The sequence below is a fragment of the Bicyclus anynana genome, chromosome 13 (assembly GCF_947172395.1).
Source record: "Bicyclus anynana chromosome 13, ilBicAnyn1.1, whole genome shotgun sequence".
NCBI lineage: Eukaryota > Metazoa > Arthropoda > Insecta > Lepidoptera > Nymphalidae > Bicyclus > Bicyclus anynana.
Window position 1 is genome coordinate 13,990,143 of NC_069095.1, and position 23,520 is coordinate 14,013,662.

The 23,520-nt window shown below is 40.2% G+C and overlaps 2 protein-coding genes across 5 annotated transcripts; one reads left to right on the top strand and one right to left on the bottom strand.

The window, feature by feature from the left end:
- Positions 1-476: 476 nt before the first annotated feature.
- LOC112044506 (procathepsin L) lies at positions 477-10,296 on the top strand. Of its 2 annotated transcripts, none has more exons than XM_052885157.1 (7): positions 477-635; positions 2,014-2,116; positions 2,873-3,102; positions 4,226-4,346; positions 6,158-6,363; positions 8,927-9,119; positions 9,929-10,296. In XM_052885157.1, exons 2-7 carry the CDS (start codon positions 2,027-2,029, stop codon positions 10,133-10,135), a joined length of 1,047 nt encoding a protein of 348 aa, XP_052741117.1. In that variant the 5' UTR covers positions 477-635; positions 2,014-2,026; the 3' UTR covers positions 10,136-10,296. The 2 variants fall into 2 exon arrangements, with proteins under 2 accessions (XP_052741117.1, XP_052741118.1); XM_052885158.1 differs by having other exon boundaries at positions 489-635; positions 1,990-2,116.
- A 968-nt stretch (positions 10,297-11,264) lies between these two features.
- On the bottom strand, positions 11,265-23,348 carry LOC112044502 (zinc finger C4H2 domain-containing protein). 3 transcript variants are annotated; one of them, XM_052885160.1, is made up of 5 exons: positions 23,124-23,348; positions 22,329-22,500; positions 19,415-19,593; positions 19,265-19,348; positions 11,265-15,627 (listed from the first exon to the last, which is right to left on the bottom strand). In XM_052885160.1, the coding sequence occupies exons 1-5, from the start codon at positions 23,180-23,182 to the stop codon at positions 15,501-15,503; spliced, it is 621 nt and encodes a 206-aa protein (XP_052741120.1). In that variant the 5' UTR covers positions 23,183-23,348; the 3' UTR covers positions 11,265-15,500. The 3 variants fall into 3 exon arrangements, with proteins under 3 accessions (XP_052741120.1, XP_023936146.1, XP_023936147.1); XM_024080378.2 differs by having other exon boundaries at positions 19,226-19,348; positions 23,124-23,347; XM_024080379.2 differs by lacking the exon at positions 19,265-19,348 and having other exon boundaries at positions 23,124-23,347.
- Between the last annotated feature and the right edge of the window lie 172 nt (positions 23,349-23,520).

Here is a 23,520-nt window from a genome sequence, read left to right on the forward strand (position 1 = left end):
AGCTATGTCTTCGTGTACTCTGCGTATACCGAAATATTCATAAATAATAATCTTAATATTTTTGTGACTGCTTACTTAGCTTGCTTTTGAGATTACACTACTGTATTTCAACTGTATTTTATTTTTTTAGTGATATAATTAGTTTTGTTTCACTAATTGTATGTGTTCTGTTCTTCCCTCATAAGGGTCTGACATTTTGATTACTGAAATTAAACAAATTCTCTAAAATAAAATAAAACATCCATAAAATATATTATTCTTTTGTGCAATAAATAAATGTTTCTTTCTTCAAGAAACATATATTTTAATTAAACCAAATTATTTAGCCAGAGTCGAGTCCGAGGCTATGAGGAAGTACCAGTGCCTGTCGAGTCTCGTATGAGGATAACATACAGGTGGGTTGCCAACTCGCCACAGTCACAATATTTTTGTTCGACGCGCTAATTTTAATTCGGTTAGAGGATAATGAAATCCGATTCAGCTTTCCTCATTTTTATGTGACTTCCTTGTTCAAAATCGATCACATTAACATTATTGAACTCTGGTGTCGAGCGCTGGTCGGAGGTCGAAGCATTTATTTGGTACTATAATTTTCAGTTCACCAAATAGCGACTTGGGTGAGACAAAGACGTAAGGTAGGGGCTCATATTCTGTTATGATTTTGTGTTTAAGTTCCAAGAATCAGAGACGTTTTATGTCAAAGATATAAATCTTTGACATAAAAATTTGCAGGAATATATTTTGATGCCGCCGTCGAAGGGCACTTAAATTTTGGAATGCATCCTATTTTTACAATAATTATGTTTTGACTAGCAAGCGCCCGCGACTTCGTCCGCATGGAAATGGATGTAAACTTTCAACCCCTATTTCATTCCCATGTTTAATAAATAGTCCACTAATCATTTTACAAAAGTGTTAGGTACTTACTCAAAACATCAACGATTTATATATTTTAAAAAACTTGAACCCCTTTTTTAATCATTTAGGAGTAGAATTTTGAAAAATCTTGAATGACATTATTTTCAGTATTTTTTTTTGTACCTACCGACGTATACCAATTTTTAAAAAATTTTAATAAAAAAAAATACAACCGACTTCAAAACCTAAAAACGTACCCACTAAACTAAAAAGCGAAAAATAACATCATAATATGTTCTACCTGCTGATCAGTATGAAGGCGGTGCTAAGCCGGTGATGTATTAATTCAAGCCATGTGAGCATATCTTTATTTTGCAGACAATGTTGTTTCATGTGGTCCTGTCAGAAATGGCTTAAATTAAGACAACACCGGCTAAGCACCGACTTCATACTGATCAGCAGGTAGAACATATTATGATGTTATTTTTCGCTTTTTAGTTTAGTTGGCCGACAATCACGCTAAGGATCACAAAAATCGGTCGAGCCGTTTCGGAGGAGTTCAAGTTCGAACACCGCGACACGAGAATTTTACATAATAGATAGATGTATTATTATTATAGCTTTATTTCCACTTAACAGTTTTACAATACATAATATGTTAACAATAAATTTTAAAGTAATTCTGTTATTTTGTTATGTGGCCCCCTATGGGTAAAAGCCTCCTCCATCTTTTTCCATTTTTCCCTATCTTTGGTCATATGCATCCAGTTTTTTCCTGCTGTTTTTATTATGTCATCGACCCATCTCTTTTTCTGTCTTCCTACATTTCTTTTGCCAATTAGGCCTTGCCATTTAGTTGTTTGGTAAGTCCATCTCTTATCTTTATATCTTGACAAGTGTCCAGCCCTGTTCCATTTTTGTTTTAAACTAAAAATACTTTTAGAGATAGGTACCTACTCGTAGTATAAACCTTACGTAGGATTTCAGTAAGTAGGTTGTGTTGTCTCGTTGACAATAAAGTGATATTGCCCAGAAGTACAACATAGGTACGTCCATGCTAGGGAGGCGATCGTTAAAAACTAGGTATGTGTTTATAAATTAGAAGCTTTCCTTGGTCCTTCCACATTTCAGAAACAGACCGGTTCTTTTCACCAGGCACCAGAAAGTCATGATGTGGAGTGTCGTGTTGCTGTGCCTGCTGGCGGGCGCGCGCGCCTCGCCGCTACAACTGCTGAACGAAGAGTGGACCGCCTTTAAGGTCTCTGTCATAAATACTTGTATACTAGACGTCAGACGATTCTCGTCATTTCACATTAGAAATTATCCATCGTACATCAGCTTTTGTGTATACTGGTACCTACCTATGGATCAGCAGTGTACTTACCTTTACAGTCAAGGATGGGACGCCAATGTATGGTTGTTAGTACGGTGTCGTCATCTTTGGGCCAGTACCCAACTGCGGTGGCACACAGCGCTCTGCTCGGTGTAGAAACACTGGCGGCAGTGCTGTCACTCAGAGCTCGTCTGAACACTACTGAGCGGTACGGGGCTGGCTTACCACTGTCCAGGGTTCCCAACTTAGGGGAAAACCCCCCCCAGATTTAGGGGGAAAATAAGTGAAATGGGATTTTTTAGGGGTCTGAAATTTTTAGGGCTATTTTCAGGGATTTATTTTATTAATATTTTTAAATTGATGATAATTTTAATATTTCTTTCTTGACCTAGCTACTTATTACGTTATTCTATAACCACTCTGAGGCGACTGGCGGCAATTTTCATCGAATAAAAAAAATTGTTAAATTTATTCATTGTCAACATGTATGATTTCAAAAAAATCTGAATCTTCAGATAAAGACGTAATATTTGGTCTGTATTAAATATAGACTTTTGAAACATATTACAGCATATTATTTCTAAATTATTATAAATTTATATTTTTAGGGGGACACAAAATTTAGGGATAAATATTTTGGAGAGTTGGTAACTCTGCCACTGTCTATTTGACTGTCCGCAGCTGCAGCACGACGCGCGATACGGTAGCGTGGCGGAGGAGGCCCGCGCGCGCGAGGCCTTCGAGAACAATCGGCTCGCCGTGGCGCGCCACAACCAGCGGTACGCGCTGGGCCTCGAGTCCTACCGCACGGGCCTCAACAAGTACTCCGACCTCGCGCCCGCGGACTTCGCGAGCCGCATGAACGGGTTCCAGCCGCACGCGCGGCGCCAGCGGCCCGCCCGCCCCTTGAGGTATACGCAGTGACTAGCTGCGGCTCGATGCGGCTCTCTGTCTTTATTATTGTTGTCTTATAAAACTAGCGAAGGAAAAATGTTCAATTAAATGTTTCTGGGTGTAAATAATTTGCAATAGGTGGGCTGCCTGACCTGCTCGCACTTAAATTTTGTATAGCGATTAATAAATAACGTTTTTCTAATTGTACGTTCTTTTTTTTAAATTGCCATGATATATATACCATTTTAAAATCCTCTTGATGAATTTGATACCCAATCCAATATTCGAAAAATATTTTTTTTTTCAACTCGAGTTTATAGCGTGTCATAGTCGTCGTGTTGTTCTTTTTTAATGTCACCTATTATATTATAACGATATCCTAACTCACAAGATACTCCTTACTTACGTTTAAACATAACCCTTACTTACGTACTGTACGGGCAATTTCGTTATTTTCATTTAAACACAAAATTACTGAACTGATTTTTATGAAAATTAAATGCTAGGACACACTTAAAACAGAAGAATAAAATCTTTTTAACAAAAAAATGAACCGACCTCAAAATTACAAAAAAAAAAACTAAAAAGCGATAAATAACATCGTATGTGCTACCTTCTTTATGATCACTCTGAAGGCGGTACGCTAGTGTAGTGTTTGCCCACCGTCCCAAAGTGACCCTTAGGCCGTTAAAAACTTTACAAAACCGGTTTCTGCGACAAATCACGGGCGCACCGTAGTTTGTACGCAATAACGACTCCACAGAGACAGATCTACCGTCATTAGCAAATTACATGGAACAGCTCTCTCGAAACTGTTTCGATAGAGCTGCCACCCATCCCAACCACACACTACTCCAGCTCTAGCAACTACACTCCCAACCTTAACGCTAACTGAATCACCGACACTTACTCAACATGAAAAAAAATGAAAAAGCGACAAACATTTGTAGAAACGCGACTGTAGCAATGTCGACAGATTCACTCACAGAGTGAATGCGGCTGACTCGGTGCGGTGTACAGAAAGGTCCTGGCGATTAAGACTGCTATTTTTTACAGCAGACAGTCACAACATACCTACAATCTATGATTACACAGTAGGTAGGTACAATGGGGTCCAATAACATTCTGTCCTGCTGGCAGGCGCGGCGCGGCGCCGGCGGCGGGCGACCTGCCGGGACACAAGGACTGGGCGGCGGAGGGCTACGTCACGAGCGTCAAGGACCAGACGAGCGACTGCGCGTCCTGCTGGGCCTTCGCCGCTGTGAGTGCCCACTGATTACTGTGTACGAGTAGGCAGTAGACAACTGCTAACGATAACATCATTATCTGTACCTACTTATAATAAAACTGGAACAGGTTCGATAGGTAGGTACCTACTGTACAGTAGGTATAATAGATATTTTTTTTCTTGTTTTAATTATAATGTAGGTACCTATTTGTTTTTTTGTCTGTCTTTTTGTTGGTTGCGCATTACACCGAAACTACTGAATTCATTCAACCAAACTTGTAATAAACTTAAACAGTAGGTACCTACGGTTCTTTTGGGAGAGGGGGTGATCGATGAAAGTCAGTCTGGAGTACCAGCTACACAAAACAATAATAAAATCGTAGGGCGTAGGGTGCCTAGGTGTAGGTTCTCAAACGTAATAATAGCAGCGTTTTACCTGAAATAAAACGCATATTAAAATACTTACCTCACTGGAAGCTTTATATCGAGAGAAGCATTTCCGTTTCCGTCGATTTCATACCAGTTTTCGTACTTTTATTGACGTCACGTCTGGCTATGTGGCGCCACCTGGCGGTGTCGCGCTCGGGAAGTTTCCTAAGTCACCGAGAGCGGCCATACTTCATTGGCTCAATATATCACCAGGCAGGAATTACTTAAAGCTTCCAGTGAGGTAAGTATTATTTTAGGTAAACCGCTGCTATTTAAGTACTTGACCATCACTCGAAGCTTTATATCGAGAACCTGTTTTCGCCTGGTGACGTCACATTATAGTATTATACCAAGTTGTAATATTCCGCCAATGTGATAATTAAAATGAAACTTTTTATAACACAATAGTATGTCTTATTCGACGAGACTATTTAGAGAATTAGCTGTTGACGAAGATGACATCTTCCACGAACTAATACTTCATCATATTATATATGATCTCACTAAATTTAGGAAGTTCACTGCTTACAGATGTAGCAGTTATGCCAACATCTTACACGACGTCAACGTCTAAGTATAATCAACCCGCTATGTGAGGTGGTTTATAAAAACTTATTGCAAAGAAATTAATATTAGTTCTTGCTGCATTTAGTCATATTTATTTTATTTACAGATATTTTCAACCACATTCCTTTTAAATACGTCTATCGTTTTAATAACATAATATCTAACTATATGTATAACAAAATCATCAGATTCTATACAATGTCACACTTACCACTGAGTACAGCTCGTAATGCTAGGTGATATGCACGCCTTCCGGAGCTTTCTACAGAAACACCTAGAACTATTGAGAAATATAAGAAGTTACTAACTACTACTGATATTCCAACTGCCAGCATGAAATCTTTTGGCTTTCTTGTCGATTTGGCATGACTTTAAGGATATGCTTTTTGTAAGGCTCTTGTGAGCATGATCGCTTAAGTAACTCGAAGATTCAAGAAGCAATATTTTATTAGGTAGGTCACAGACCATCTACTATATGTAGGTAATATTTAGTATTTTGCCTAGGTATTTATAAAGAAAGAAATACCTACTCGGTATTTCATAACCTGGCCCAGGACCGTAATCTTATTTATTATTATTTAATTATTTAATATTACGTGCCTGCTACCGGGTTTTAGTTTCACACAAGGACTGTAAGGGCGGGCGTCTGATTTCTGAATGTAAATAAATAAATGATAATTGATAGCCTATATAATAACTCATCACTTTATTGCGACTATAAGAGCTAATGCTCGTAGAATGCCCGGTGGACTCACAGGTGGGCATTCATTTGCAACAATGCAATGCCGCCCTGATTTTGTATGGAATACTAAAACCGGAGCAATAATCCCTATGTATTCGTGTTGCAGGCGGGCGCGTTGGAAGGCCAGGTGCGTCGGAAAGGCTATAAAATCGAGCCTCTGTCGGCGCAGAATCTGGTCGACTGCTCGACCAAGTTCGGCAACGAAGGCTGCAAGTGCGGCGACACGAACCGCGCGTTCATGTACGTGTACGTAAACGCGGGCCTCGACAGCGAAGATACCTACCCCTACGAGGCCAGAGATGGCCCCTGCAGGTAACGACCGCGAGTCTCGCACACTGGTGCACTGGCCCGTAGTGCACTGGTGCACCGGTGACACTTCGCTCTCATGAACTGTACGATGATAAGACCTATACACGATCTCGAAACAAAAATGTAGGGGGTTCTCAATTCGTCTGTATATTTTTAGGGTTTCGAACGTACGTAGTACAAAAACGGAAATCTTTTAATGTCCGTCTGTTTTTTCCGAAGGTACTGGAACATATCAATAATTATTGTGACGATGGGGGTAAGATGGAAAGTTGAAAAAAAACCTTTTGCAAACTACAACGTGTGATATAATTAATTTTAAATTATATAGCTTTCAAGTTATCTAAACAAAACAGACGAAAATTGACATTCCCTTTTTCTCCGAAACTGTACGAGTATTTTGCTTCTGTACATACCTATCTAAAATTTTGAAAAAAATACACAAATTAGTGTTATATTTGAAGATTTCCAGAAAACTTTGAAACTCTGATTATTTTTAATATGAAGATCATTTTTGGGGAGCAAGAAGAAAAACACAAAAAATAATAAATTTTCAAAGTGCACCACTTGTGACACATCGTGAGAATCTCAAATATATGTCGGCGAGTGAGTTGTTTGATCGGTTAGCAAAATCTACGTTAATTATTGTGATAATATTAGAGTCAGGTTTTCATGTAATTGGGATTTAATTATTTACTGTTTAAATAAATAAGACTGGTAAAGGTTGTTAATGTGACTCTCGTCCAATAGCATCGCGTCCAGTATGGTGACCGGCACGCTGATGCCCTACTCCCACTGTAGCCTGCTAGTTGAGTTGAGTAGCTCAGTTGTAATCGCGATCTCGGAATGGATACTTGTCTTCCATTTGTTATAATATAGTGATAGTGTAAAGTGTAATAGTGAAAGTGATTCAGAAGTTCAGTGGGTGAGTTATTTGTATAGTCCGACCATTGCATTGTTAGTTAATTAGCCGGGAGCCAACACGAGCGAAGAATGGGAAGTATTGGTTAACCGTAAAAGACGTCTTTAACTCTACTGGAATCGGTTACAAGTCTGAGATCCGCTGGTGGCTCACTCCTTACTATATGATAGTGAAATTTAGGCCAGATTCCAATTCCAATAGGTACACATGATAGTAAGACAACGTTCGGAACCCTCGTCATGCGAGTTCCACTCGCACTTTCTGGTTTTTTTTGTATGCATGTTACGCGATTACTCGGAGACGTCTGGACCGATTTGCATTTATTTTTTCAAGGGTTATGCTTTTGTATCACTCCTGAGGTGATCCCATTGTCATCATGTCAGGATCAGATGATGGGGTCCTGGAAAAATCGAAGGGAACTTAAAACTTCTAATGAAACTCTGGAGATGGAGCCAAAATACAGATGCGGGAACTCCTTGAAGCTTTGAGCAGTTACCTTGTGTTTGGGCTTGATTAACTTTCATCGATGAGAACTTTCCATCAATATGGGCTGTGACTGTTGGGTGAGGGTTGGGGTCTGGTGATAAAGACGAAGAACAGTTAAGGGGAACTCCTTAACGGTTTACAGCTACATTGTGATTTAGCTTGACTAATTTGTATTGATGAGATTTTTCTCTAGATGGGTGTGACTGTCATTAAGGGTCTGGCGGCAAAGACGAAGCGCAGTTATGGAAACTCTTCATCCGTTTACCTAGGTCTAAACAGGAAAGAAGGATTTACGAAAAAGACTGGGGGAAAAATTGTAGGGTAAAATCGGTTGTATAAAAGTACCTACTTTACACTGGTGCTGGTACCTACTCGTTTATGTATTACACTTCAAATTGAAAAATTAAAAAAATAAATAAATAAAGACGTACCTACTTACTAAATTAAAAAGCGATAAATAACATATTTATGTTCTACCTGCTGATCAGTTTGAAGGCAGTACTAGTAAGCCGGTGTCGTGTTTATTTAAACCGTTTCTAAAAAAAACATCCTGAAAACGTAGTAAGTAAATCTTTATGATATTCAATGGCTTGAATTAATTTATTGATAGGGTTAGCACTGCGTTCAAACTGATCAGCAGGTAGAACTTAATGATGTTATTTTAATATTTTTCGCTTTTTAATTTAGCAAGTACCTACTTACCTTTATTTTTATGTTTTTGACATCCGTTGTGTATTATTTTCTTAATTTTTTATTTAAAAATGTCACTTAATAAAATGTAATAAAGTCGTACCTACGTTATAAATATAGTGTTTTATATATTCTGTGGTTATAAATCAATAACTGTCAGCCCTCGTACGTAGGTGTACAACATTATTTATTAGGCTTGTTTGTACATTGGTGTTTCTAAATTTTTTATAATTAGATAGTTATCTGCCACTGTACGAGTCAAGTCTGTAAAATAGTAAAAAGATAATTTGAAAAAAAAAATAAGTGGTCACTCCCTACACTACAAGTGTCATCGCCCACGATAGCCGCTGGCACTGGCAGCGCCCCGACCATAAACGCCGCCACCTGAAGCAGAGCCCATTGACAGTCTCTCGTGGTCGGTGGCCGCCACTTGCTTATCCCTTGTATGCACTGTAGTATCATAATGGACAGATACGACATAAATGGCACTTACGGCTGGGACGACGGATTCATTGACGTCAACGCCGACAACGAGACGGCGCTGCAGATAACGGTCGCGGAGGTGGGGCCCGTGGCCGCCGCCATCGACGCCAACGGCAACTTCAAGGACTACAAGAGCGGCGTGTACTACAACGCGACGTGCACTACTACCGTCACACACTCGGTGAGTGCCCCCGCTCCCTGCCGACCCTGCCCCTTCAGCACGAACGTCTCGAATAATAATTGTACACGCCAGCACACTTGCTATGTCTGGTGTGGACCAGATGTCTGTCTCGACGCTGAAGGGGTCGCTTGAAGAAAAAACTTGGGATGGAGAACTTCTTTTATTTCAACTTAATGACTATCTTCTAATACTTCCTGGTCAGGGCCGGCCAGGAACTGAACCAAATTGAGTTCCTGGTCTGACCCGTAAATACAAAATGATATACCTAGAATAATTGGAAATTAATTTCAATCAAAAGGCCTATTTAAAATTAAGGGGCGGTTTATGCATCCCTGCGTGGGAAGGAGGCGTACCCATTGGTGGAGTACAATTAAACAACCTTCGATATGCAGATGACACGACGCTCCTGGCCGTCGATGATGCAGAAATGTGCACATTTGGAGAATTCGTTTACCTACCTCGGATCCACCGTCACTCATAATAATAAACAGGCTCTATTATTGCCATATCTATACCCTAACATCTCGCTGAAAACAAAGATGAAGCTTGTGCGTACACTCGTCTTCTTCATTTTTCTCTAAGGAGCTGAGACGTGGTAGAATCTGCAGACCGCAAACGGATTGACAATGCGTCAATCCGTTTGCGGTCTGCAGACTGGAGACGTGATGTTGGAGGAAAATGTTCCGGATTCCATGGACTGCATTTCGGACCGGGCGTGGAAACATTCACTCGCCTATCTGCGGTGCTCAGGTGTAGGTAGGTGTCAGCAGGGTATGAACGTGTCGTGACGTAATGTTGTGGTGCGGCAGGTGCTGGTGGTGGGCTACGGCACGGACGAGCGCGAAGGCGACTACTGGCTCATCAAGAACTCGTGGGGGACGACGTGGGGCGAGGCGGGCTACGGCAAGATGGCGCGCAACAGAGACAACAACTGCGGCATCGCCAGCTTCGCGTCCTACCCCTACCTCTACGATCGAATGATGACTAGGCATCAAACGATGATAAATAATAATTAAAACAGAGCAATGACTTACTGATTGCTTATAATTATTATTTACCTACATTTGATGACTGGCGTGTGCCGCGCAGATACCAAAAATACATACACATACCTAATGAGACCATCGTTTTACATTTTCTTTATATAATAAAAACTGTCGTAATATATCCATTCGGATCCATGGTTTTTCTTTCCAATGATATCTTCATGTTCTGTTTTTGTCCATTCGCCTGCAAGTCTGAGAAGGTAATATCGCATCTCGACACTGACATTTTGTAAATGAAAAAATCTTTTTAACAAAAAAATTCTACCGACTTCAAAATCACAAAAATAAACTAAAAGCGAAAAATGCCACCGTATGTGCTACTGTGCTAGCTTCTGATCCTTTGAAGGCGTGCCAAGCCAGTGGCGTTTTAATTAAAGCCGTTTCTATTAAACCGCGGAAAGAATTGTCTGAAAATCCTAAAACTCTGTGATGTGTGCTCAGTGGTAGAGCTAAATTCGGATCGGTCTTTGACACCTATTATCTATGTATCTAAGGGATCGGTTCACTTTTTGCGGTGATTTTGTAGGGACGTAACCAAAAAACCTACGAATCCATACGACGTCACCCAAATCCGACAAAAAAACCCTCTACCTCACGGTTCATTCCGTACACGCCGTAGCGTTCCCCTTACAAAATCACAGCAAAAAATGATCCGAATTATAGTCCACACAGCGCACACATGCACAATTTTGTGTTTACTTACATTGTATTTTTAGTATTATTTGTTTTGAATGCTAAGCGTTGTTTTTTGCTCAACTTAGGCCTGTTCTAACGACTTCCAAACACGGTTTTGACCCGCCTGCACCCAGCGGCTCCCCGAAGGTCCACTTTACGGTGGGGTCGCTATTTCCAGCACAAGAGACCCCAACATCCACTTTTCCATCAAACCAAATGACTCTACAAGTCTACAACATTGGTGCATCTGAGTTCTTTGCATCAGTTTCTAATCCTAGACCTGTAAATTGATGAAAAGAGCACTTGTGAAACAGGCATGTAGCTCACCAGCAATCTGCATCACTGGTCAGAGTAGGGATAACACTCGGGTACAAAATCAATTTTGATTCAGCTACCTACTGAAGGTAAAAAAGAAAACACCGTATGACATGAAAATTGTATATTATAAAAACAAATATTATTCACACATTCATTTATTACACTGAGAAGTATTTACACGCGACGTTACATTTCCACAACACAACACAACGCCAGTCAAAGCTACTTACGAGCTCAACCTCGGATTGAAAGATAATGAGCTCGTGCAAGTAGGTACCTTCATTTCAGTGTTCTAAAAGTCGTCTCGAACTTTTCATAAGCTATCATGAGACATGTCGTATTTATTGTAAATAGTTTAAATTTAAAAAATATTAGTACCAGTCTACCTCTGCAGAATTTGTCACCAATTTTATGCTCTATTTTAATATATTTTTAATATTATAAATGTGGAAGTGTGTGTGTCTGTTTGTCCGTCTGTAACGTCAAAACGGAGCGACGGTTTCACGTGTTTTTGTAAGTGGAGATAGTTGAAAGAATGGAGAATGACATAGGCTACTTTTTGTCTCTTTCTGACCCCCCGTTTTCCTATAATGGGGGGGGGGGAGTTTGTATGGAGCATTCCGCAATTTCCAAGGTAGAAAGATAAAAAATGGTGTGGAGACTAAATGTGACTAGTGAAAAAAAAAAACCATGCATGAATCATTTTTTTTTTTTAATCCGCCCCCAACCCCTTAAAGAGGGGGGTGAAATTTTACATGGGACTTCTCGCAGTTTTCAAGGTAGGAAGCTAAAAATAGAAAAGTGTACGGTAGGGTAGGGTTAGGGCAGCGGTAGGATAGCAGTAGGATAGCAGTAGGGTAGGGTAGGGTGGAAGTAGCGCACATTAGTCAAAGTGAAGCGTGACCGGGTAGGTACGTTAACGCTCTATAATGTCAATAATAAATGTTAACATCATTGGAGCTATACGAGATAATCACGAAATACTGATTTTTATGACCAATTAATTACCTTTTGAGTAACTTGACCTACAGCGAGTTTTTATTATTTTTTTATGTCTTATTAGCTCTCATTCCGAGGTTAAATCCTTATTTGACGGGTACCGCCGCAATGTTGCAGTCGAGTTGATCGTGTCCCCGTCTTGCAACACTGTGCCCAGTGGCGGTTTCCAATATTTTCATACTGTGACTATCGCGTTACCGTAAACGCGAATTTGTGAGGAATTGAAATAGTTGTGCAGTAGTGCAGTGCCACTAGATGGCGCTGTTTTAATTCCTTAGAAATTCGCGTTTACGGTTACGCGATCGTCACAGTATGAAGACTGCCACTAGGCACTGTGATCCAGTAGTTGCACTGAAAAACGTGAAGAGCATAAAATACAATCCACACCCCTTTCGGTTTCTACACGGCATCATACGGAACGCTAAATCGCTTGGCCGTCTTTGCCGGTAGGGTGGTAACTAGCCACGGCCGAAGCCTCCCACCAGCCAGACGATACTTGTACGATCGAGTCATCTAGTGGCTGGCGACCGCTGCCCGAGCTGCGCGGGCCGCTCACACAACGGTGGACTATTCCACCGTTCATCAACTTTATCAATATAAATAAATAATTTACAATACAATCGAGTGAATTAGTTAATTTATTAATACATAAGTATAAATTCAATTGAAGTGTCTGTTTATTATTCCAAAATAGATAAAAAAATATTTATTTTGCTATCATCCGCGAAAAGCCGACGAACCCATGCAACAAAAAACTCTCTACGTACGTTTCACCCGAGACCGGAGCATCCTCAGGAGATGTTGACTACAACGTGCATCAACAGTTTTTTTGCGGATGATAGCAAAATAAATATTTTTTTATCTATTCATGATGAACTTCCGCAAAGTAACGCCTGCTTCTATCCACTATTCCAAAATAACTCAAATGTTTATAATTATTTACACGATACTAATAAAACATAATCAAGCTTTTTTTAAAAAATTTTGGTCATGTCTGTCTATCTGAGCTAATATCTGTAACGAATTCAATGGAACTTTCATTGGTAGATTTGTGAAAAACATTTAATGTGGACGTTCGCTAGTTAAAAAATTTTCGTAAGACGCAGAAAATCAGTAAAGTTCAAGTCACAGCATGCAACCACTGCGCTGCGTCACCAGCGGCGGCGGTGCCGGCTCGGCGTGTTGCACCAACTAACATTTTATACTATTAGACATGCCACTTGCCTGCTAAATCACCGCAAAAGGTGATCCGAATTTAGACTCCACCAGGCCTGGCGCACTCCGTGTTTTAGCAAAAACGCACAGGTACATGGTATCATAATATAAGTATTCGGTAGATATTATTAATTATGTACCTACTTAAAATATTTTTTTTACCATACTACATCCTTTGGAAGTTTGAAAAACGCGAATCTGCGATCCTTATAATTATTTTTGCAACCAAATGCACAATATCTTTTTCTCATTATTTTTTTGGTTAATAATATTACGAACGATAACGAACGGTCGAGGCACGTCGCGCAGCGTATGCAAAAGCGTCCGATCCGAGCGGCGACACTCGCCTGTTCAAGCCCCCCTAGGGTACCGCGATCATGTACCTGTACGTTTTTGCTAAAACACGGAGTGCGCCAGGCCTCTTGGAGTTTAAACTCGGATCACCTTTTGCGGTGATTTTGTAGACAAATGACATATCTAATAGTAAACAATCTTTGGGAGCTAACAACACTTTATTTACGAGGCATTTTCATAAGTCGTCTTAATAGCAAAAATCTGCCTCCTCGTACGTACGTACATCCCGGGGCGCGAACAAGTCTGGGACCCTTCTGAGGGTGCTCGCTCACTTACAATTTAGTTGGACAACTTTTTAATATGTCAACCGAAAGTGAATCACGACTCTGATATGACCGGTGTCCAATTTATTAGTTGGGCGACTTAGTCGGAGCTATCATATATCGCTGTACCTGTTAGTGTTTTCTGCGATTTACGACATTAAAAATAATACAAATATTATGCTTTTATGTGATGATTATACGTAGGAATATAAATAGTTAATTGAGATAATGCTTCATCATATTCGGTGTAAAAGAAACAGAAGCTGCGAGGCGCGGCGGCACCTTCGCTGAGTTATGAATAATAATTATAGTACTATAATTAGTTAAAGACTAGTGACTGCAACATGGTACCCGCAGGTACTCATTACTACTAACAGCTACACAAGTATGTACAACATCGACGGCTCCGGCGGCGCCGGCGCTGCACCCACTCACGCGATGGCAAGTGACGTCCGCGGCGCCGGCATGCATATATCATGCAATGCTACTCTGATATACGATGTGAGATCACTGTCAAGTCCTGACTTGTCTCTCATATTATGAAGAGGTAAAGTTTGTGGTATTGCGATAACAACGTCCTCACTCAATGAGCGCCAAACACAACTTCTTGGCACTCCATTCAAGTAGTCGCATTTGCAAATTGAACCTTAAACTCAAATCATAATGTTGAATTTGCTCTGAATTTGGGATTTTATTGATATTGGGCTGTATTTAAAGAAAGGCCTTTAGGTATAATTTTCTTTACCAATAATTTTAAAACTGTCAAAAAAATGGGTTTTTGAGTGCAATTTTCTACATGATCGTGCGTCCTTTTTTTATAAGAGGTCAATAGTGGTAATCTTTGGATCTACTGAATTTAAAAAAAAATCTTTTAACACTAAAAATCCACGTTATTTGTGTGTGCGATGCTATTTTATACACGTATTCTCACGTGAACGGGAACTACAAGGATGAGACCGCGGGCGTCGGCTAGTTACGATGTGAACAACTAGTCGCCGCTCCGCGGTGTGAGCACATGCAAACATTACCTCTGAAACACCACAAACTTTACCTCTCTATACCTACACATTACGTCACGACGCGTGTGCGTACGCAAACAGTGCAGTACGCGAGTACAACAGAAACGTTCGGGACGGCCGTTCACGCCGAACCGTTCGTTCGACGTGATGGACCATCTTCAACTAAATCGAGACGCTCTCTTAAGTTTAATGACGCCGATGCGACTTTTGTGACCTTGAAAGGGGAGGAGCCCGAGCGCGGCGCGCGGTTCGACTGACCCGCAAATGTATAAATTGTAACAAAGCTGTGGGCGCGGCGCGCGACGATCGCGGAACGGTTTTCAAATGAACGGCCGTCGCACTGGCGCCGAAGCGGAGCGCTCGGGAGCGACCGATGAGTCGCGCGCGTCCGTCGCACAGTTTGACAGTTCGCGGCGTCGCGTGACGCGTCCGGCGGACGCAGCGAACGCTCGGCGGACGCGTGCGGTGCGGCGTCGCCCGGCGAGGGGAATTTTATTTTTTCTTGGGCTTCTTGGGGTTCCGCGAGCGGCTCTTGGCCTTGCACAGCGGGCAGATGGGCGCGTTGCGGTGGATCTGCTGGTGGCACGACAGGCAGGACTTCATGGGCGGCGGCTGCTGCCTGCACAAGCGGGGGGTGAGGCGAGCGACGCGCCACGGGGCGGCGACGCGGGCCCGACTCTCACGTCCGACGCGCCCCAGGCTCGACTCCCGATTGCGATCGGTGGACAACAGTGTCGGCTCTCAAGTCAGAGCTGAACCGATCAAGAGCGGGAGTCACCGGAGGCCCGCGAGCGCGTCATCTTACAAAAGATCGTGTCTGTCCTGTGGCCCAAGTTGCGCGCCACGACATCTCTCAGGAAGACAAATGTACCGCTCTGTCGCGCAACGAAACGCAAGAGAGCGATGTGGCTGTCGGTTGATTAAAGTGTTTTTCAGATAGCATGGGTACAGTGACAGTTTCCTTATGACGTTCATAATACGTGCTACTATCGTCAATCTCGGCAAACTGTCAAGAGTAAAACGAACAGTCACCGTACCCATGCTATCTGAAAAACACTTCTTGTCGACACAATGTCGCTCGCATCAGCGCACGTCAGGCGCACTGGTCCGACATCCCACTGCAGGTTTCAAACAGTCATGGAGTATTATAATCAAAATATATTTTTGTGTAAACAGACGCTATAGATCTCTATCAAAATATGTCCTCTAGTATTTTTAATTAAATTAAAAAGTAAAAAATAGTTATTTACAAGTGGAGGCCTATTTCCGTAAAATGTTTAACATCTGTCAGTGGTCGGTGACGCAGCACTTTCCAAAGAGTCATCGTCATTACAATATAAATATATTAGAAGTAATATATAAGAAAATGTTGGATATTATTTAAGTTTTTCATAAACAGCTGGCAACCCTCATTTGCGGTGAAAATGTAGAATGCCCTTCCGGCGTCTGACACGTATAATTTGTGCATCTTCAAGGCAACAGTGAATAGGCATCTTCTAGGCAAGCGCGCTTCATCTTAGACCTCATCATTACCATCCATCAGGCTTGATTGTGGTCAAGCGTAAGCCTATACTTCATAAAAAAAAAGACTTTTACATGGACAGAGGTAGTTATCGTTTACAAATTGAAATAAATAAGCATTCAATTTGATACAAGTACGTAAGTATAATTAATGAATATATACGTCATTGAGGACAAATTGCAACAAAATATTACTCGCTCACACTGCTACTATCACTTATAACTTCTCTACAGATCCATCTATGAAATAGAATGCAGTTCATTCTTATGTTATGGTAAGTCAGATTCTTTCCAAAAAGTCGATTAATTTTAATTTAATTACAAATACTAGCAGTCTTATTTTATGATGGGCAACTTTGCCAAAACGTATAGTACCTTTTATAAATGAATAAAAAAATATATTTGAGGCCAGACGTAACGCAGTGCGATGTGGGAGCAGCCGAGCACGACTGTCGGTCGACTGAGCAAACCAAGAGCACCAAACAAAACGAAGCGCATTACAAACAAGCGTAAAACAATACAACATAACGTACAACACAAGCGTGCGCCGGCCGCGCGCCACCGTGCGCCAAACGTCGGCTCCGCGTGCGCGTGCGCCGTGAGCCTGCTGCGACCTCAGACCACACAGCAACCAGACTGAGTCTTTGCATAACCAAAGTACTGAAGCCGGTGAAACCCATTAAGACAACCGAATATAATAACTTTTTTCATAATTTGTATTTCAAAATTTAACACTAACAACAATTACGTAAATTAAGATTGTCAAAACAATAATTACCAATAAAAACATACTCCATCATATTTCTTTAGTTTTTGTGAACAATTTTTAAAATATTTAAAAACATAAGACACTTTTTCTTGAATAATATAGAAAATTACTAATGCGACGGTTCGTGTCGTGTCGACTAACTCGAGAATGTATTACTTTTCGAATTTTGTATTTGGAGCGGCTACGACACCGTCGTGTGCCGTGCGCTCCATTGTATATTATTGATTAGTCTGTGCCTCAGACTAAATACATAAGGATCAGTATCGCATTCAAATACACAAACAAAATTGTCCGTAACTTTTGAGCACAACAAGCTTAGATCAGGTATATGTCTGTATACCTAATCTAATAATACTAAATTAGACGTCGTTGACCATTTTTTACACCATTCAACTACACAAAGAGGTATCTCGGAGTTCATAAACCGACAAATACGATTACAACAATTACACAGTTTTTATAATCGCATTAGATCGTTGATCTTTGCCAGAAAAGTAACGTCTAAAGTGTTATTCAGATAGCATCTATAGGGCGAGTCGCCCGTATGACGTTCATAATACGTACTATTAACGTGTCTCGCTGCGAACTCTCAAGAATGAAACGAACTGTCACCCGCACCATCCTACATGAAGCGAACTAAAGCGAGTCAGGTTCTCATGTAATTAGTCTGAGGCTGTGACGGAACTACACAGCGGGCCACGAGTTTGGCGCATACCATGTACAGATGTCCAGAAGCAAGATACACGCAGGGGGTTAAAGAAAAGTTCGTTTGTAATGTAGTCACGTCGAGCCTGGTCATTTCTGATATAATCAATCAAGATATAAGAGTTTTTATAAAACAACCCGAATTTCAACGAAGTCAATTATGCTGCATTTCAATTATTCAATTCAAGTCAATTATTATTTTATGTTTTCTGATAAACAAATAATTATAAAAAAATATCATTAGCAAGAAAACACTGCTTTTTTTATTTTATTTTTTTTCCGGATTCCGAACATATTATGAGTTAAAGTAAAAAAACAAGTATTATTTGACAAAAATAATCATGTTCTAGGTCATTAAATATTAAGATTAATAATAATAGGGTTTTGTATTCTATTTTGTATTTCATTAACATAAATGAAAAAAAAGTTGGAATGTGCGAAGTTTAATATTTTTTCATTTGAACATTCGGGTCCCATAATTTTTACCAGCAACTTCGTAACTACAAAGAGTAGTTTTATACCGATTTATATACCTTGATGAGTAAAGTACAAGTTTTTAAACAGACGGTACACTTCAGTTTTATATTTTTTTTAATCTTGATGAAAGAGAAATAATAATTGCATTCAAAACTTCTTCAACAAAACAAATAAAACGGTATTTGTGAAAATAGTATCATATTCAATACCATATTGGTAATTTATTCAGTAATGTTCAACAAAAATCAGATCTTTAAAATCTTAATTTCAGCAGCTACAGAATTGAATAAATTGATTCAAAACAGAATTTTTTTTAAAAATACAAAAAAAAAAATATAACTTTTTCACAGTAGGTATTTGTTCAAAACTAATCAAATTAATATTTGGTTAATTAGGTGGTGTATCTACCATTTGCGTTTTATACATTAATAATGAGACATCCTGCATATAATAAATGTTAATTGTTTATCAATAAACAACATGATAATAAACAAAATGCAGAATAGTTCACTACAAGGGTTGTTTTATAAAAACTCTTAAATCTCGATTATCTCAAAAATTATGGTTTCAGACATGGCATTATACATGACTAAATTGGAATCCCCCTGCAAGGAATGTATCCTGTTTCCAAACAAGCTGTATAACTTGAGCTGCTCGTGTGGACAGCGTTGTCTGAGGCTGCGGCGCGCGGCCGGGCGGGGGGGCGCGGGAGGGCGCGGGAGAGCAACACAAGAAGGAACCGAACCTCAGCGAGACGGTAAGGAAATCTTGTTCGAGAGCAGACCTGAACGCGGGCGGCGGCGGCGGCGGCTTGCGCGGCGCCGGCGCCAGGAACGCGCCGCGCGCGGGCGCCGCCGCCGGGAAGCGGCTGCAACACAAGCGGACCGTCAGGGACTGACTCATCCGAGGGCCATCCCTCTCGGCGTCCACTCACTCGGGGGTGATGGGGCTGCCCTCCTCCTCGTGCAGGTCGGGCAGGCGCTCCAGGCCCAGGCACTGGCGCCGCAGCAGGTCCACCTCCGTCTTGAGCGGGCGGTAGTCCTCGTGCAGGCGCGACGCGTTGGACAACTTGCGCGACATGCTCTCCTCTGTCTGCTTGATCACCGTCTCCATCTGTAATGTGGAGCGTTGCTGCGATCAACACAGATCGTCTCAGGATTTTAAAACTAAACCAGTTACGAGTTAAATTGACTTTGAATTTTTTTATTATATAGTTCAATTTTGTCAGATTACAACCATTTATTAATTAGTTACCCAGCTTAACAATAAATTGACTTCAAAGTCCAGAACCAGTGAAGTTACAGTAGGTGAACGAACGAACGTCCACGAACATGAATTTCAAACGCGAAGTTGCACAGCATCATACTTTACCAACTTTACTGTGCATCAACCTGCCAGTTTTACCCATAGCTATGAAACCATCTCTGTCCTGTGCAACTGGAGAGTGGATAGTTGAATAAGGCAGGGCATCAAATAATAAACATAAAGTCACTCTTTTAAATGTGTGTCTACTTTAAGATAAAAGTTTTTAATATCATTGGATTTGTAGTGCTAAATAAATAGAGCAACCCATTACATTTCACTGTAAATCAAGTTTACCATGTGGCTGTGGCTGTAAAGAACACAAACAAAGCTCACTAGTGCTCCGCCACACACAGCTGCAGACACAACAAACACTGCTACACAGCACACCTGTTGTTTACACTATTCCTGTACTTCCCCTATGCGCCGACCTCTGTTGATGTCTATATTATATACAATATATTTTACCTCAACATACTTTCAACTTGTTTGCTACAAATGACCGTATATAATAATAATATTTTACAGGAGAAGATTCTTGATGTGCTATTATATTGACACTTGACATAAATAATTATTAGGAACTAGCCGACGCCCGCGACTTCGTCCGCGTGAAACTCGATGTCAACTTTCAACTACCCCTATCCTACCCCTACCCCACTTCTCTGGTTGATTTTTTACACCTTGTGTCCGAAAAACCCAAATATCTTACTGAACACTATTTTTGTCCAAAATAAAATTTAGCCTATGTTAATGATTTTAAACTTATGATTTTAGCCTATGTTACTTGTGGATAATATAGCTTTCGAATGGTGAAAGAATTTTTAAAATCGGTCCAGTAGTTTTTGAGCCTATTCATTACAATCAAACAAACAAACATACAAACAAAGTTTTCCTCTTTATAATATTAGTATAGATTAAATTATTTTATGACAACAATTTTACTGTCTTTATTCAAGGACTTTTTTTACCTTCAGGCATTCGTGATTTTGCTTAGATAAAAAATTACTTAATTTTCTTTTTTACAACAAAACTAAAATGACAGCTACAAAGTGCACACAATTAATTTAGAAATGAGTGATTATTATTAAGCGAGTTCTGCATCCCAGTCGCATTAAAGTAACCTTGCTAAAACAGGTCTCCTGCCTTATTAAAATTCTTGCCTTTCCAATGACTCTCCCAGATCAAAGTAACTTAGTATGCATAGCATAGCAAGATTTTTCAGTGAGCAAGGTGAGGCAATAGGAACAGCAAGACATGTGTTGGTTGGATGCAAGGTGCTTCTAGATAGGGGTCTTTACTCGCATCATCATGATAGAGTACTTCAAATTATATGTGAAGCTATAAGCCTTTCAGTAGCTACAGCCCAAAAAGCATTGACTACAAATAAAAGACTCATTAACATTGTCAAAGCAGGTTCAATAACAAATTCATCTAGTAAGCCTTACTCAATCTTAGGTTCTGCACCTGATTGGACTTTATGAATGGATAGTTGTTAGTCGGTACCCTGTCGAAGTAGGTGTGAGAGGATTACCAGCAAAATCTCTCTAAAACTTGCTAGTAGCTAGTAGCTAGTTCTATATTAGAATGGGTAACCAAAGCTGCTCTAATAATATCTTACCAAATTTGGTTAGGCAGGGAGAACAACATAAGCGGAGGAGGGGAGTGTTAATCGATTGTCAAGGAATTCCTTAGCCCTACATCCAGTGGCCACAAGTCCTGGACTTTGCTCAGAGTTTTTCTCTCTACCACGCTATGGACCCAGCACCGACATGGTGAAACCATGGATTGCTAAGATATGTCTCAATACGGTCAAAAATGACTTAATGTATAATATTTTACTTGGAAATACTATTCCGTATTAACTAATGTTGCTTGCACTACAAAACCCTTTTACACTTACAATGAAGATGTTCCTGTCAGTTTCTAAAAAATAGTTTCATAAACTATGCAAATAGTAGATAATCTAAGCAAAGTATTGTTTTCAAATCTAACTTTTTTTCAACTTGCACACTTCAGCTAAGCTAGATAAGTAGATTACAACATTTGTTAATCCAGATTCCAGAGTAAAATATAATTTTTCAGCCAAATTGCTTCAGTAGCCTAAGTGTAAAGAAGGAACAAACATACACACTTTCACACAGTTTGTGCTTAATTTAAATATGTATTTTGTAGAATAATAAATAAATAAATAACACTTACACACAAACTAAAAAGTCATTTGATTGGATTTGGTCCAGAGACTGATCGCCGATAGACAAAGAAACAAGAGAAAAAAAAAACTTTCACAAACATTTGCCTTTTTAGTATTAATGTGAGTTTACCCTTTCAAAATATCACTATCTTTTAACACATGCAATAAAACTGTTGCCCACTCTAATTTATAGAGTCGTATGCATTATGGTACAAAACGGTTTATCCTCCCTGATGAAATTAATGAAATCATCACTTCAAAAATCCTAAAAATATAAATTTGTAATTGCTTAAAAAGTAATACCCTTGGTGTCTACAAGTAAAGGCGCAAGGGTAGCAGCAAATGTTCTCACCGCGTTGATGTCAGCATGTATCTGGCGAAGCTCCTCCACGTGGCTCATCTTCTCCTGCTGCAGCAGCTCCATCTCGCGCTTGTACTGTGCCAGGCAGCGCCCCTCCTGGTCCCCGCTGCGCACCTCGTTCAGGATGCTGCGCTTCAGTCGCTCCAGAGTGATGGTTTTGTTCCTACAGCATTCCCGCAACACCAAATCCATCATCAAAACAAAATCGAAAGTGCGACAGTGTAGCAGATCTAAAAGTTTCACACTTGGACACAGCACACATGCAAGAGCAACACTAAGCTATTTAAATTACAGAATTGTCATTTAAATATTACCTGAATAGGTAAGGTGCATTTCTAATCTAATGGAAGTGCATGATTACGAAACAATTGGTATTAGAAACGCATCTTAGAGTTACTATCGTTTAGCTTCAGAATCTCGACACCGATTTGGCAAACGTGATTTAGGTACTATAATCCAGATGAACGTAAGCGATCATCCGTAGATGATATGGGCTGACCGCGGAATCGCAGTGCGCAAAGAAAGAAATATTAGCAAGTAACGGAATTCGAACCGATGACTCGTGTTCATCATCAGTGGTGCGCCTTCTCACTTCTCCAACGTACCTACTTAAATTTGGTACGTTTTATTTAGTGGAACCTTCCCAACTTTTAGGCAAACAGGATATAAAATAGTATGCAATCTATTGCTGAATAGCAAATCATTTCTAAGCTAGGAATTAATATTGTGCCAAGTGTTTATTGATCGAGTCTACAGGTGCAAACTGCAAATGCTATGCGACTTTACCTGATTTCTTTCATAGCTTCTAATTTGTGATATATTTCCCTTTCGTTCTCTGCTGTCATTTTCTAATACGAAGAAAACAATAATATTTTCTCAAAGAGAAAATTATACGGAAAAACAAAGCAACAAAATTTTACAACACACATTTAGGAATTTTTTTAGACTGGCCAAAGACAAAGAGGAATATTTATTTAAAAAAAATTGTCTTTGATAAAATCACTCAGTAGCATATGTTCCTTGCTCACTAGCACTACCTCCCCTCAGCCCGCAAATCTTAAATACATTCTACTCTATGGCCCGTAAGCTTAACGCCGGCAACCCGCAAGGCCGCAAGCAACGGCAAGGCCACAAAAATTTCATATTTCTTAAGTACGTAATCTGTGCCAAAAGCATAGACAAG

Coding starts and splice junctions, on each gene's coding strand:
- LOC112044506 (XM_052885157.1), top strand. CDS start 2,027: ATGATGTGGAGTGTCGTGTTGCTGTGCCTGCTGGCGGGCGCGCGCGCC. Junction 4,347..6,157: donor CCTGCTGGGCCTTCGCCGCT/GTGAGTGCCCAC, acceptor TTCGTGTTGCAG/GCGGGCGCGTTGGAAGGCCA. Junction 9,120..9,928: donor CTACTACCGTCACACACTCG/GTGAGTGCCCCC, acceptor GTGGTGCGGCAG/GTGCTGGTGGTGGGCTACGG.
- LOC112044502 (XM_024080378.2), bottom strand. CDS start 23,182: ATGACAGCAGAGAACGAAAGGGAAATATATCACAAATTAGAAGCTATG. Junction 22,501..23,123: donor GAAGCTATGAAAGAAATCAG/GTAAAGTCGCAT, acceptor GGAATGCTGTAG/GAACAAAACCATCACTCTGG. Junction 19,349..19,414: donor GGCAGCCCCATCACCCCCGA/GTGAGTGGACGC, acceptor CTTGTGTTGCAG/CCGCTTCCCGGCGGCGGCGC.